The sequence below is a fragment of the Ricinus communis genome, chromosome 6 (genome assembly GCF_019578655.1).
Source record: "Ricinus communis isolate WT05 ecotype wild-type chromosome 6, ASM1957865v1, whole genome shotgun sequence".
Classification (NCBI taxonomy): domain Eukaryota; kingdom Viridiplantae; phylum Streptophyta; class Magnoliopsida; order Malpighiales; family Euphorbiaceae; genus Ricinus; species Ricinus communis.
Window position 1 is genome coordinate 17,414,861 of NC_063261.1, and position 13,847 is coordinate 17,428,707.

Sequence of the window (13,847 nt, forward strand, 5' to 3'; positions counted from 1 at the left end):
AGGTCTTGTGTGAGCTAAATACATTAATCTTCCTACAAGTCTCTGATATTTTCCTTTATCAACGGGTACTTGGTCTACCTCAATGCACAACTTCAGGCCTTCCTCAACTGGTGTGTCAACTGGTTGACATGCTGACATTCCAGTTTCATGCAATAAATCCAATGCATACTTCCTTTGGGACAGAAAAATTCCTTTCTTTGATCTTGAAACTTCAATCCCAAGAAAATATTTCAAGCAACCCAGGTCTTTCATTTCAAACTCTTTGGACAAGTATTCTTATAATGCCTTCCTCTCTTCTGGATCATTTCCTGTAACTACCATGTCATCCACATAGATAATGAGAGCTGTGATCTTCCCATTTGCCTTCTTTATGAATAAGGTATGGTCTCTATTACTCTGATGATATCCAAAAGCTTTTATAGACTTTAAAAATCTCCCAAACCATGCCCGTGGAGATTGTTTCAGTCCATACAATGATTTTTTCAACTTGCAAACTTTCCTATTCTGCATTGTTGACATACATCCAGGTGGAAGCTCCATATAGATTTCTTCAGATAATTCACCATGTAAAAAAGCATTCTTAACATCAAACTGCTGTAATGACCAATCCAAATTTGCAGCCAAGGATAATAACACTCTCACAGTACTGATTTTAGCTACAGGAGAGAAGGTTTCAGTGTAATCAATCCCATAGATTTGAGTGTATCCTTTTACTACCAATCTTGCTTTGAATCGCTCGATTGTGCCATCTGCTTTATACTTTATGGTGTAGACCCAACGACACCCTACTGGTTTCTTTCCTGCTGGACAATCAACAAGCTCCCATGTTTCATTCTTTTGCAAGGCTTTCATTTCATCGTTCATTACAGCTTTCCATTTTAGATCAGATAAAGCTTCATGCACACTGTTAGGAATAGATACAATAGATAATTGATTTGACAGTGACTTATTTGATTCTGACAGGTTATGATTCGACACATAATGACTCATTGGGTATTTAACTTTACTAGAAATTTCAGGCTCATAACTAAGTTTAGGAATACCTCTGGTGGATCGTTCTGGTAATTGTTTTCTCGGTGGATCGGGTTCAAGAATAGGAATATCTTCAGCAGGTGATTGGCATGGTATTTCAGCTTGGGATTCAGGGTCTTCTTCACTTAAGGACTCTTCTTCAATCGATGAAGTTAGATCTTCTTGCTCAATACGTATCCAATGATTTTCTGAGTGATCACCAACACCATTATCAACCACTTCATACTCCTCCTGAAATTGATAATCTAATGTTTGAATTTCTTCATGTCTCTCCTCCGGAAATTCAGACTCAAAATACATCACATCTTCATGAAAGACTACATCTATGGATATGAACATACGTCGAGTTGGAGGATGATAACACCTGTACCCCTTTTTATTTGTTGCGTATCCAAGAAACACACATCTTATTGCTCGAGGAGCAAGCTTATGGCGGTGATGTTTATGAATATGTACAAATACTACACAGCCGAAGACACGAGGAGGTAAGTTTGATGTTGATGGAGCAGTTGTAGTATCATTAAGAACCTGAAAAGGTGTCTAAAAATCAAGAGTCCGTGAAGGACTTCGGTTAATTAAATATGCAGGAGAAGTAAGAGCTTCTCCCCAATATGATAATGGCATTTTTGCATGAAGCAATGAGGCACGAACAACTTCTAGTAAATGCCTATTCTTCCTTTCAGCTACCCCATTTTGTTGGGGTGTATAAACACATGTACTTTGATTGACAATTCCATTTTCTTCCAAATAATGCTTCAATTCAGAGTTATGGTATTCACCACCATTATCGCTGCGAAGCACTTGAATATGTGCATTATATTGAGTCTTAACATGTGTATGAAATTTCTGAAATAATGCACTCACATCACTCTTAGATTTCATTAAGCACACCCAAGTCATCCTTGTGCAATAATCGATAAAAGTAACAAACCAACGAGATCCCCCCAAAGTTGAAATTTTAGATGGACCCCAAACGTTAGAATGAACAATCATAAAAGGTAAATGACCTCTATTAAAACTTGATGAAAAAGAGCTTCGATGACTCTTGGCAAGTTCACAAACATCACAACGAAAAATAGAAACATCAATGTTATTAAACAAACTAGGAAATAACTTTTTTAGGTAGCCAAAAGAAGCATGCCCTAGTCGTCTATGTTGTAACCAGATTTCTGCTTCATTTTTTTCCTTCTTTGGACCATCCATTGCAAACGCATGATGCAACTTGGAAGAAGTATTCGATTGCATGTCCAAGTAGTACAAATTCCTCGCCTAATACCACGTACCAATCGCCTTCTTTTGGATATCCTTAAAACAACAGAAATTGGGCCAAAAAATAACAATACAAGACAAAGCTGATGTTATTTGGGAAACAGATAAAAGGATGTAATTTAATGATGGAACAATTAAAACTGAGTCTAAATTTAAAGAATTGGTGGCAGTAATAGATCCCTCTCCAATAATTGGAACCTCATTACCATTTGCTATCAAAACAGATTTTTGTAAGGATGGTCTAAGTTTCTTAACCTGTCCAGAATCAAAGGTCATATGATTTAAAGCACCAGAATCAATTATCCATGTATTATCACAAACAGATGTAGAAATATTAAACACCTTACCTTCCTTGCTTGTGGTTGCTACTAATGTTGAAGTTGATTCAACATTGTCCTCACTTGTTTTGGTTTCAGCAACAACGGAAATCAGGGAATTCTTAGCTTTCCTTGTTTGTGATCCTCAATTCTGATCCCACCAATCTGGATAGCCTACAAGCTCAAAGCAACAATCTTTGATGTGGCCTGACTTATTACAATGAGTACATTTTTGTGTGGACTTTCTAATACCAATAGATGTCTTTGACTTGTTACGAATCACCATAGCGTGACGGAGTCTCCATAGTCTCCTTTTAATGTTACAGCGGTTCTCCTCTCATCGAATCGGGGCATAGCTTTCTTCACAAGTAGACTCGACGTAGGATTTCTCCGCGAACTGCTCAAAGTGATCATCCACCCGGTAAAAATATATGCACCCGTAGTCGTTCAATAGATTTTTTGTACGCAACCACATCATCAGGATCCTTCATGACCACTTTGTCTCTGTGATCCAATTCCTGAAAAATTGCAGTTAGTTCTCCATAATATTCAGAGAGAGATCTTCTATTCATTTGGTCGCAAATGCTTTCCGGTTTAAGGCGAAGAGCTGCAACTCATCACTGCCATCATAGAAAGCTTTTGATAAAGCAGTCCAGATTTCATGGGCAGTGGATAAGCGTAAATATTGCTTCATAATCTCTGGACTCATAGACATTAGCAGCCATCTTTTCACCTTTTGGTTTTCAGCATACCACTTTTCATACCCATCCTCTAATTTAGCAGGTGGTTTTGTTTTTCCCCGAATATAGGAAAGCTTTTCTCTTTCAGCAATATGCATTTCCATTAGTTGAGACCATACATCATAATTTGATTCTGTAAGCGTAATTCCTGCATTGAATGCTCCTTCAGATTGAATGATAATAGGTTTCGATCCAGATGGTTCACCATCTCTACCACTCATGTTGTTTTAAGTGTTTCAAAGCCTTTTTTTTTTTTTTTTGGTAGGCTCTGATACCAACTTGAAAGAAATAACCTAAGAATTAGGTTTTCATTATTGTATTCTGATATCAAAAAGAGATACATCAGCCTTATATTTATACTTATATGTAAGACTTTGATAGAAACTAAATAACAAACTCTTAATAGCTAGACTCTAAATTTAAAAGATAAATACTTATCATATCCTAAATTTAAAAAATAAATACTTATCATATCTTAACAACCCTAACAACTCAAAATCTCAGCAATAACATCCCCGTCCAAATCATGAAGCAACAATAAATGATTATAAAAACCCAGGGGCTAAAGAATGGGAAGACAAACATTTTTCGACCAAGCTTTCATTCCAAAACCCTTACTTAGTTTCCAATTTGGTTAAAAGGACGTTTCATGGATTCAATATTAATGTGTTTCTCCGTCAAAATCTTAGCAGCAATACTCAATTTAACATGTATCGTACCCTCATTCTCTGTTTCCCCTTGTAACACCAATTCTTCACTCTCCTCAACTCGAAGTCGTAACCTTTCTTTCGAAACTAAACTTGTTAACCCCATCGAACCGTTATTTTTATTTTTCTGGTCAATCTGAAACCATTGATTTTATTTCTCCAATTATCAAAGTATTTCTAACGTGAAAATAATTAAATTGATGTTTAAGGGTTTGGATATTAGGTTTTAAGTTGGGCCACTTTGTGGGATCTCCTATTAAATATCAGTAGTATTTTTAATTTTGATTGAATCACTCGACCCCTTTATTTGATCTCATGTTTTACATAACATCATAGGTTCTATTAGATTATAGTGGAACAATTTTAATTATTAAATTCAACTTAAATAACTAAAATTTTATTATTCAATAAATAATTATTCACTAATGAAATTTGATTATATTCAATGTGAATAGGAGCTCTCATTTTTCCGTCTTTGAATGCATATACATAAGTATTTGATTACAAATATTAAACTCACATTAGCCATATCCTTAATATCAAAAATCAACATTGAGTGGAGACATGGCATGTTGGTCATCCCTTTCAATTTGTTAAAATTTGAAGAGAATTTAAAGAAATTGTAAAAGCAAGGTCATGGCCCTAAGACCCGCACGATCCATGCAAATTCCAATTATTTAATTTAAAATAGAATAATATTCATATGTTAGGCGTGGTGCCTAATTCGACAGTATTACATATATATATATATTTACTTTTATTGTCAAACTTGACCCTTATATTCAATATTTTTTCAGAAAGCCATAAAATAATGGAGTTTAATGCATCTGAAATCAGCCTAATTCGGCAGTATTTCATGTTTGGCTGCAAGCAGGAAACTCTTTGGTTGGTATGTGAAGGTGGAGGCAAAGACAGAGGAGTTGACATTTCTAAATTTGCCATAAATGACTGAGTCATTTTCTTTTCCTAAATTCTTTGAATTCCCAATAGGCTGAATTGGCTGCTTTTTTATTTCTTTAAGCGTATTATTATAAAGATGATTACCTTTTCTTAATATTTATTAATAGACGATTAGAAAATGATGATTAAATTTTTTTTATCTTAATGGCACAATTTAAATATGTATACTCCTTTCATCATATTTTAATAGGCTCATTTTTCTGTTTTGAGAATCCCATATTGTAATTCATTTTTCTTACTAAAAAACGTTTCAAACAAATAAGTCTTTAATGTATAGTTTTTATTGAATACTTCAACTTTCTAGGTTTCCATATTCTCAAAAAAAAAAAAAAAAAAAAATTACTACAACCTACCATTTACTCCTAAAGTTTTCAAATTTGCCATCAAATTGACGGTTTGTAATAGTTCCAAAATGAAAATTTTAGGTAAATTTTAAAATGCTGTAATTTGTAGTAATTTTTAAATCTTTTTGTGTTTATTCAATAAAAAATTTATATTAATTTACATAAAAGTCATTTTTTTAAAGAAATTTACATAAAAATATTTTAGTATATAATTTTGTATAAAAAGTAACATAATAAAATATTTTATGTAAATCTAACCCAGATTCTATAAATTTTCTTCGATTAAACACGTAAAAATATATTAAATTCATTAAATTTTTAATGTCATAACTTTAATTTCTATTAAAAGCGATTTGGCGAAATAAATTCTATAATTCTTAAATCTTGCATATTGCATTAAGTATAGGATTTGAATAGAAATGAGTCTGAACGGCAAAATAGTAAAGGACTTACGATATTGACTATTTCCATTATGTTCGTTGCACTTTCTTAATTTATTAGAACTATTAAAATGGAACGGAGGAGGTTGCTACCTAACTTTTCAGATAACAACTAATTATATAAACATGCCAATACATGGAGATTTCACTAACACATGGGACACACAGGTCCTCTTCATTGCTAAATAAAATAAGCAAATGCCAATTATCCTAACTCTAGACATTAATCTCTCGATGCAAAGGTGTAGTTACTGGATTTTCCATGATTTGTGTTGTTTGCTTAGGAGACGCAGAGATTAAAGCAGTAATCATGGGTTTAACCTTCTCCTTAATACTGATAATACCCAGGAAGAGAAGCCTATACACAACAATCATTCCTAATAATATTGCAAGATCAACCCATTTAGAGTAACTCAAATCAACTTGCCATATATTTCTCAAAATTTCTTCTCCACTTACCTCAGATGGCCCTCCAATTTGATTATTAGGAAATGTTAGTCCTTCAAACTCATTCTTGAACATACCTTGATAAGCATACCTATGGAAAGCAATGTAGTGCATTGGGTATTTCCAAAATGGGGCAGGAAGATCCCTTGGCAACCTAAAGAATCCACCAGCTAAGATCATTAGACTTTGAATCCCTGCTCCAGTTATTATACCCATCAGGAAATTAGGCACTATACTTGCAACAGTCATCATCAAGCTCTCGACAAGCATCATGCAAGCGAATAACGAGCAGATAAAGTATAGGAAGTGTTCAGCTCCTCCATGAAGTCCAGGAAGGAAGTAAGTTATAGCTCCAGGAACTAGTGATATAAGCAACAAGAATGGTATAGCTGAGAATGTGTTGCCTAGAACAAATGCTGCCGTGCCATAGTGCCCATTTAGTCTTTCCCGTTGGAATATCTGGTGTTGACAGTAAACAAATATACCACTATTAGAGATACTCTTGATACCTTACATAACATTTTAAACTATTACATCAGGTTATTTCTTCACGGGTATTAAAGCTTTTATGATAAAAAATTCCAGAGTTTGGATTTCTTACTGCTTCCATGTTATTAAATAAAATTTCAATATAAACAGTGGTTAATCATATAAAATATTTATACTTAATTTCATTTTAATCACAAAATTTTTATTTGTTACGTTTCAGTCGTCAAATTTTATGTTTGTTTTAATTTAGTCACTTCGCAAATAAAGAATTGGCACATAGTAAAAGCAACTAATAAAAAATAAGTAATTAAAAAAAAAAGATGTGACATGTCAATTCCTTATTGAAAAAGTGATTAAATTACAACTAAAATTAAAATTGAATGATGAAAATGCAACAATGGTAATAAATAAACCAACCAATAAAAATGCAACAATTAATAAATGAAACAACATGTGATCAATACCATTCATATAGTTTATGGATGACATGATATACTAGTCTACCTAAGAATTATCCTTGAAATAGAACAAATTAAAATTTTATGATGAAAATGTAACTAAATACAAAATTTAATAATCATTTATATTACTATTTTACTCATTCGTATATGAAATACGTTTAAATTATATTTTTAACATTATATAATTTTAGAAAAATATGAATTTAAATCTGAAACTATCTAAAGTAAAAGTTATACGAGACGGGAATTCTATCATTCAACTATTAATTAATTAACGGATGCAAGAACATTAATCTGCATGTTGCACACATGCATTTTACATCGTGAGTAATATTTTTCTTTTTCCCAGTGTTAAGAGAGCAAAATAACTTGACGTACCTTCATGTCTTCCACGAAAGAAGGGAATCCACCAATCGCCATGAATGTTAAGAAAGAAGCAATGAACATTAGCAGGGAGCCCCTATCCTGAAATAATTTGATTCCAGAATGATTGATTAACCCAGGCTCTTATCTAATGTTGATTAACTAATTCGTACTGCAATAATATCAAATTTCCTTTATATAATTTATACCTTAATCGAAGCATAACTCGACCCAAGGTTGCCAAACACAGTAGCAAGGCCTACAGCCAATGCAACATAGATAGCAAGACGTAGCCAGTAATAGCCAAGATCGCGAAACATGTTAACAGATGACCTTCTTGTAAGGATGAGAGACTGAGTGATGAAGCTAGCACGAGTTCTTTCCTTTTGCAGTGCTCCAGAATCCTGTCACCATGTTTTGTTAAATAATATGCCTGTGATATTTATTCAAATGAATGTAATTTATCGTTTTTACGACGAGTATAAGCGAATAAATACTCCTGTTGTATAGTATATGGTGCAGTGAGCTCCAATAGATAATACAAAGTGGATGTAATTATTCACTCACTTGCTTACATATTTCAGCTACATGTCTTCGAACTTGTTGATAATTGTGTGATGATTTATATGACTTTACAAGAGTAGCAATTGCTTCCTCTGCTGTCATTCCATAACCTAAACCTCGTTCAAGATCCTGATAATTATGTTATGTAAAGGTCGCTGTCAGAATCTAAGTAATTAAGCATACTAGACAAAATGGAGAAGAAATTTAAGCACAATTAGTGTTCTTGATGGCCAAAAATTACTATTGTTAATTAATCGGGTACCTTTTTCTTGATGTCTTACCTTTTCAAAGTCTTTATTTATGGTTTTCAGAAAATGATCAGATGGGTTCTGAAGAGTGGGGCAAGGGAAGCCATTCAAAGCAAAAAACTGCAACATTTACACCAAAATGTAATAAAGAAGAATCAGTCATTCTAATTTTAATTATTTTTCCATTTTGAATGTATAAATTGCCTCAGTTAATAAATTGCCTCTGTTAAGAAACTTGTTAATCGGATGTATATATGCATACCTCATTGGCAGCAGAAGCAGGGCCAAAAAAGACAACTTTACCAGAGGAAAGAAGGCAGAGACAATGAAAAAGCTGAAAGACTTCAGTACTAGGTTGATGAATTGATGCAATAATAGTTCTTCCAATCCCATCTTTCTGATCCAAACTTGCAATTCTGCTCAAAACATAAAATGAAGCTGCACTATCAAGCCCACTGGTTGGTTCATCAAGAAACAGAAGCCTTGGACGGGTTAACATCTCTATACAAATGCTAACTCTTCTCCTTTGGCCACCACTTAATCCCTTGGCTCCCCATCCTCCAATTCTTGTTTCCGTGGAGTCTTGTAAACCCATTTCTTGTATTGTCATTTCTGCTCTTTCTTTCTTTTTTGACTTCGACATTGAGTCTGGTAACTGAAGCTGAGCCGAGTAGTGTACCGCTTCTCTAACCGTTAAGGTTGTCATCAGAGTGTCATCTTGAGTTACATATGCCTACAAAAATGTTCACAAGAACCAAGAATCATAGGACAACATATGATCAGTCTTTGCATCAAAGTATTAAAATGTAGTGAATAAAAATGCTACCCAATTAATTTAGAGTGACGTTTTCTTTGATTATTATCTGTGTTCTTACCGAAGTGCCATATGCGAGCCTCTGTTTATGACCATTTATTAGAATAGATCCTGATTGGCTTGTATTTGAACCGAGTCTCCCTGCAAAACCACAAAGTTGCTATTATATATTGTATGGTAACCATAAGATCATCTCCATGATCATTTTCTTTTCTTCTTTAAGATCTGAAATTAATTGACAAATTTATTTATTATAAATAAAGAGGTTCAAAATATTTTGCTTCACTAAATTCTTTTTCACGACGGTAGTATTGTGTGCAAAATTATGGAGGTAAAATACATTTTAAATCCTTGAATTTATCAGCTTTACTTTATTGAGCCCTTTTAACTTTTATTTAGTTTCAATAAGCTCTTATACTTTTCTTTTTATTTATTGTACTTTTATTTTTATTTTTATTGAGGATCTAAAAATTATTTATAAAATAAAATAAAAATAAAAATGTAAGAACTCAATGGAACAAATAAAAGTCTCATAAAATATGTATATTAAAAATCTTTAATACAACTAAAAATAAAAATGAATGGATCAATAGAACAAAACTAAAAAATTCAGGGGTGTAAGAATGAATTTTGACAATTATGGAAGGCCTCTTTTTATTGTGCGATGTCTGATGGCTGCTTTTATTTTATTTTATTATTATTATTTTTTTTTTGGAATTTTATAGAGAAAACCAGGGAACATAACATTTAAGGCATGTGGACCTATATAATAATACCTAGAATAAAGATATGAGGACTTAATGTTCAAAAAAAGATTGGTATAAATATATGGGTGTGATTATTAGCACTCTAAAATCCTTAAATTCTATATAAAATGTCTCGTATTTTTTTATTCTTTTTTAAAGTTCCATCTTTTGGCTCACCAAATATTACTTTTAAATTGACAGTAATTTTTTTTATTAATTAATTTTAATAAATAAACATTAGTAAGAAGTTTTATGGTTCTCTATCATGGAGATATTGAGTTCTCCTTCTATATAAATTTTATAGTCCTCCATTATAGGGTGTTGAGTTCTTCCTCTATGACAGTAGTGAAGAGGAGAAAGAGATTCAATCAGACATTCAAACAACCGGGCTCGTCAAATGATGCCTATAAAATCGATATGTAGCTTAGTACTATCGAGTTGAGCATTCTTTTTATAGAATTGCAATCTACTGCTATCAACAGTATGATTGATGATTGTTATGAGTAAATTTATTTACATGTATTTCTTGATATTTGATATTTACTTTTATCTTTTATATCAAGATGTATTTATCAATTCTGATTAATGAAATACCTATATTTCTTCTAGAAAAATATTATATAAAATGTTGGCTATACTAATTAGTAGGATGATTTTATTTCTTACAACATAAACTATAATTTGTTAATAATTATCGTTTATGGAAATTTATTATTATACCAAAAAGATATAAAAAATAAATTAATAAAGTAATAACATAATTATAAAACTTTTATTTTATCCTTATAAGATTGAAAATATAAAAAAATTTACATTTGTAAAAACTAAGAAAAATAACTCAATAAATCAAAAATAAAAATATAAAAACTCAATAAAATAAATAAAATTAAAATTTTAGAGCTCAATATAATACAACTGAAACGTTTAGGGTGTAATAATGAATTTTGACAATTATTGTGCGATGGCTCCTTTTTTTTTTTTTTTTTTGGATTTTATAGGAAAAATGATGGAACATAACATTTAAAGCATGTGGACCATATATAATACCTAGAACAAGGATATGTGTAATTATAATGTTAAAAAAAAAATATTGATATAAATAAATGGGTGTGATTATTAGCACTCTAAAATCCTTTAAGTGATATATAAGATGTATCTTATTTTCTTTTATTTTTTTAAAATAAAAATTATCCATCAACGATCACTTTAAATTAACGGAAGTCCTTTTTCTTTTATTATTATTAATAATTTTAATAAATAAACACTAGTAAGGAGTTTTATATTTTTCTATTATGGAGATAATGAGTTTTTTTTTTGTAGAAATGTTATAGTCCCTATTACGGGGTGTTGAATTCTTCCTTTATGGGAGTAGTAGAAAGGAAAAAGTATTCAATCCGACATTCAAATAATCAGGCTCGTCAAAAAAATGTCTATAAAATTAATATGTGACTTGGTGTTATTGAGCGAAGCATTCTTCCCATGAAATTATAATCTACTGCTCTATCATCAGTATGATTAATGATTGTTAAAGAGTAAATTTCTTTATATATATTTTGATATTTAATATTTATTTTTATCTTTTATATCAATATGTATCCATTAATTATTATTAATGGAATATTCATATTTTTTCTAAAAAATTACTATATAAAATGATGGCTATATCAGTTAGTACGATGATTTTATTTTTTACAATGTAAAAATTATAATTTGTTAATAATTATCGTTGGACGACAGAAATTCATTCCATCTTATACCAAAAAAGATACAATAAAAATAAAGTAATAAAATAATAATGTAGTTATAAAATATTTATTTTTTCCTTGTAAGAATGAAAATATCAAAACTTTTACATTAAAAATTAAGAAAAATAACTCAAATTGAAAATAAGCACGTATCATTAGACTAAATCTATCGGTACAATATATCTCCTTTGTCAGCTTACACAGAGAAGATTTTAAATAGTTTTAATAGTCTAAAAATTTTAAATTTTTGTGGTAGTTTTATATTTTAGCTAATTTTTAAAAAAATTATCAATTTAGTCATGATTTGGTGAATTAAATGCAATTTTGGTCAAATTAAATTGCTGGACAAAATAAAACAATGTGATGGTAATATGAACGCTATTTAGGAAATGAGAACTCAAAATAAATAACATATATAAATAATATGGTATTAAGATCCATTAATTTGAATTCTCTTTTCCTAATTGGCGTTCATGTCACTGTTTGTGTTACTTAATTTTGACAAACAACTCAATTAGATAAAAAATACACACAATTTGCTAAATTATGACTAAATTGATAATCTTTTCCTAAATAGCAAAATTTCGTAAGGATTTGAATTATTTAGGCTATTATGCCTTTTAAATATTTTAGCTAATGTATCATTTGTTGGTTTGTTTGATTAGTAAAGTAATGATAATTAAGTTTCAAAATTAAATGGATTGCGTTTAACAATTATTTAGTTGAAATTATCCCACCCTATATATGTATAGGTAATTAGAATTATTTTTTTTAATCGTAACTAGATTGTTAATACTAAATTAGATAATCTTGCACCAAATATCTAAAACAACACATCAATAGGTCATTTTCTTGAGCATTGTATTATTTTTAGTATAAAATTAAATATCTCTTTACTTTTTTTAAATAACCATAAAATCTTTAGATTAGTTTACCTGTATTTCTATAATTCATGTCCAAGCTCTTAATTTGAATTTTTAACATAATTAATTGAAAATATTTTTTAGCTTCACCTCTTACTTAGGTTAGAATTTTATGTATTTTGCTTTCAGTTAAAATTTCTCAAGATTTTGGAAGTCTCTTAAATAAGATAACTAATACTTAAAAGTGCAACCAATGAAACTATACCTGCTAATGCATCAAGAAGGGTAGACTTGCCACAACCAGAAGGGCCCATAATAACCATCAGCTCTCCAGGTTTTGCATAACCAGTTACACCTTGAAGGATTGATTTGCTTCCTTTTTTCCCATTTGAAACATTCACCCACAAGTCTTCCCAAGCCAAGAAAACACCATGATCATTTACACCACCACCATAGCCACCATCACCACCACTACCTCTTCCTCTTTGTCTAGTAGTTGGCAGTGGATTAATGGTTTCCACTTCTAGTGCAGTCATTTTTTCATGGCCATTGTTATGAAGAGATGATGTCGAGTTTTTACTAGGTTTACAATTATTTACACTTGAATTCTGGGAAGGGGTTATAGAAGTAGCCATAATTTGGCGGAAAGAAGAGAGTTATTTATTGGTGTTGCAAACTAGACAGTTGAAAGAGTCGGTTTTTTTTTATAAAGGTTTATAATTGGGTTAATTACTATCAACCCCTTTTAAGGTTTGTCAAATTTACAGATTCGACCCTGCTTTTTAAAGAAGTTAGCTAACAGACCCTATATCTTTTCTTAGTTAATTAATTAAAATTTCATTCTTGAACTTATTATTAAGAATTAAATTCAATAATAATTAATTACAAAATTAGAAAAAAATACTTTTCAGTTTTGGAATATTTAATGTAGCCTCTAAAAATTAGATTTAATTACATTTTTGGAAAATATTTATATCAATATTATTAATTTTAAAATCTTTATGAGTTCAAGATATATAAATTTTAAAATTATAAATAAATTTTATGAGATTCTTTTTCAACCACACAGAAAAAGTTAATCAGATGATTGAATTTAACATTGAACTTGAAAATGAAAGGAAGAAAAGGTGTTCATAGTGTGTAAGCATATAAAAATCAAAGGCAAAGGATGCTGTGGTCTAGAATGACTCTTAGTACCAATTTTGGAGAAGATGGCCACACTTATGTCCTACTGCTACATATACGAATTTAATCACTTTCTGACCCAAAAGCCAAAATCACTATCAAAAACAGGCAAA

General features: G+C 30.8%; 1 protein-coding gene across 1 annotated transcript; it reads right to left on the bottom strand.

The window, feature by feature from the left end:
* Positions 1 to 5,875: 5,875 nt before the first annotated feature.
* On the bottom strand, positions 5,876 to 13,224 carry LOC8282985 (ABC transporter G family member 1). Its single transcript, XM_002525791.4, has 8 exons — positions 12,815 to 13,224; positions 9,257 to 9,336; positions 8,644 to 9,114; positions 8,415 to 8,501; positions 8,137 to 8,262; positions 7,779 to 7,973; positions 7,585 to 7,671; positions 5,876 to 6,715 (listed from the first exon to the last, which is right to left on the bottom strand). Exons 1-8 carry the CDS (start codon positions 13,182 to 13,184, stop codon positions 6,026 to 6,028), a joined length of 2,106 nt encoding a protein of 701 aa, XP_002525837.3. The 5' UTR covers positions 13,185 to 13,224; the 3' UTR covers positions 5,876 to 6,025.
* Between the last annotated feature and the right edge of the window lie 623 nt (positions 13,225 to 13,847).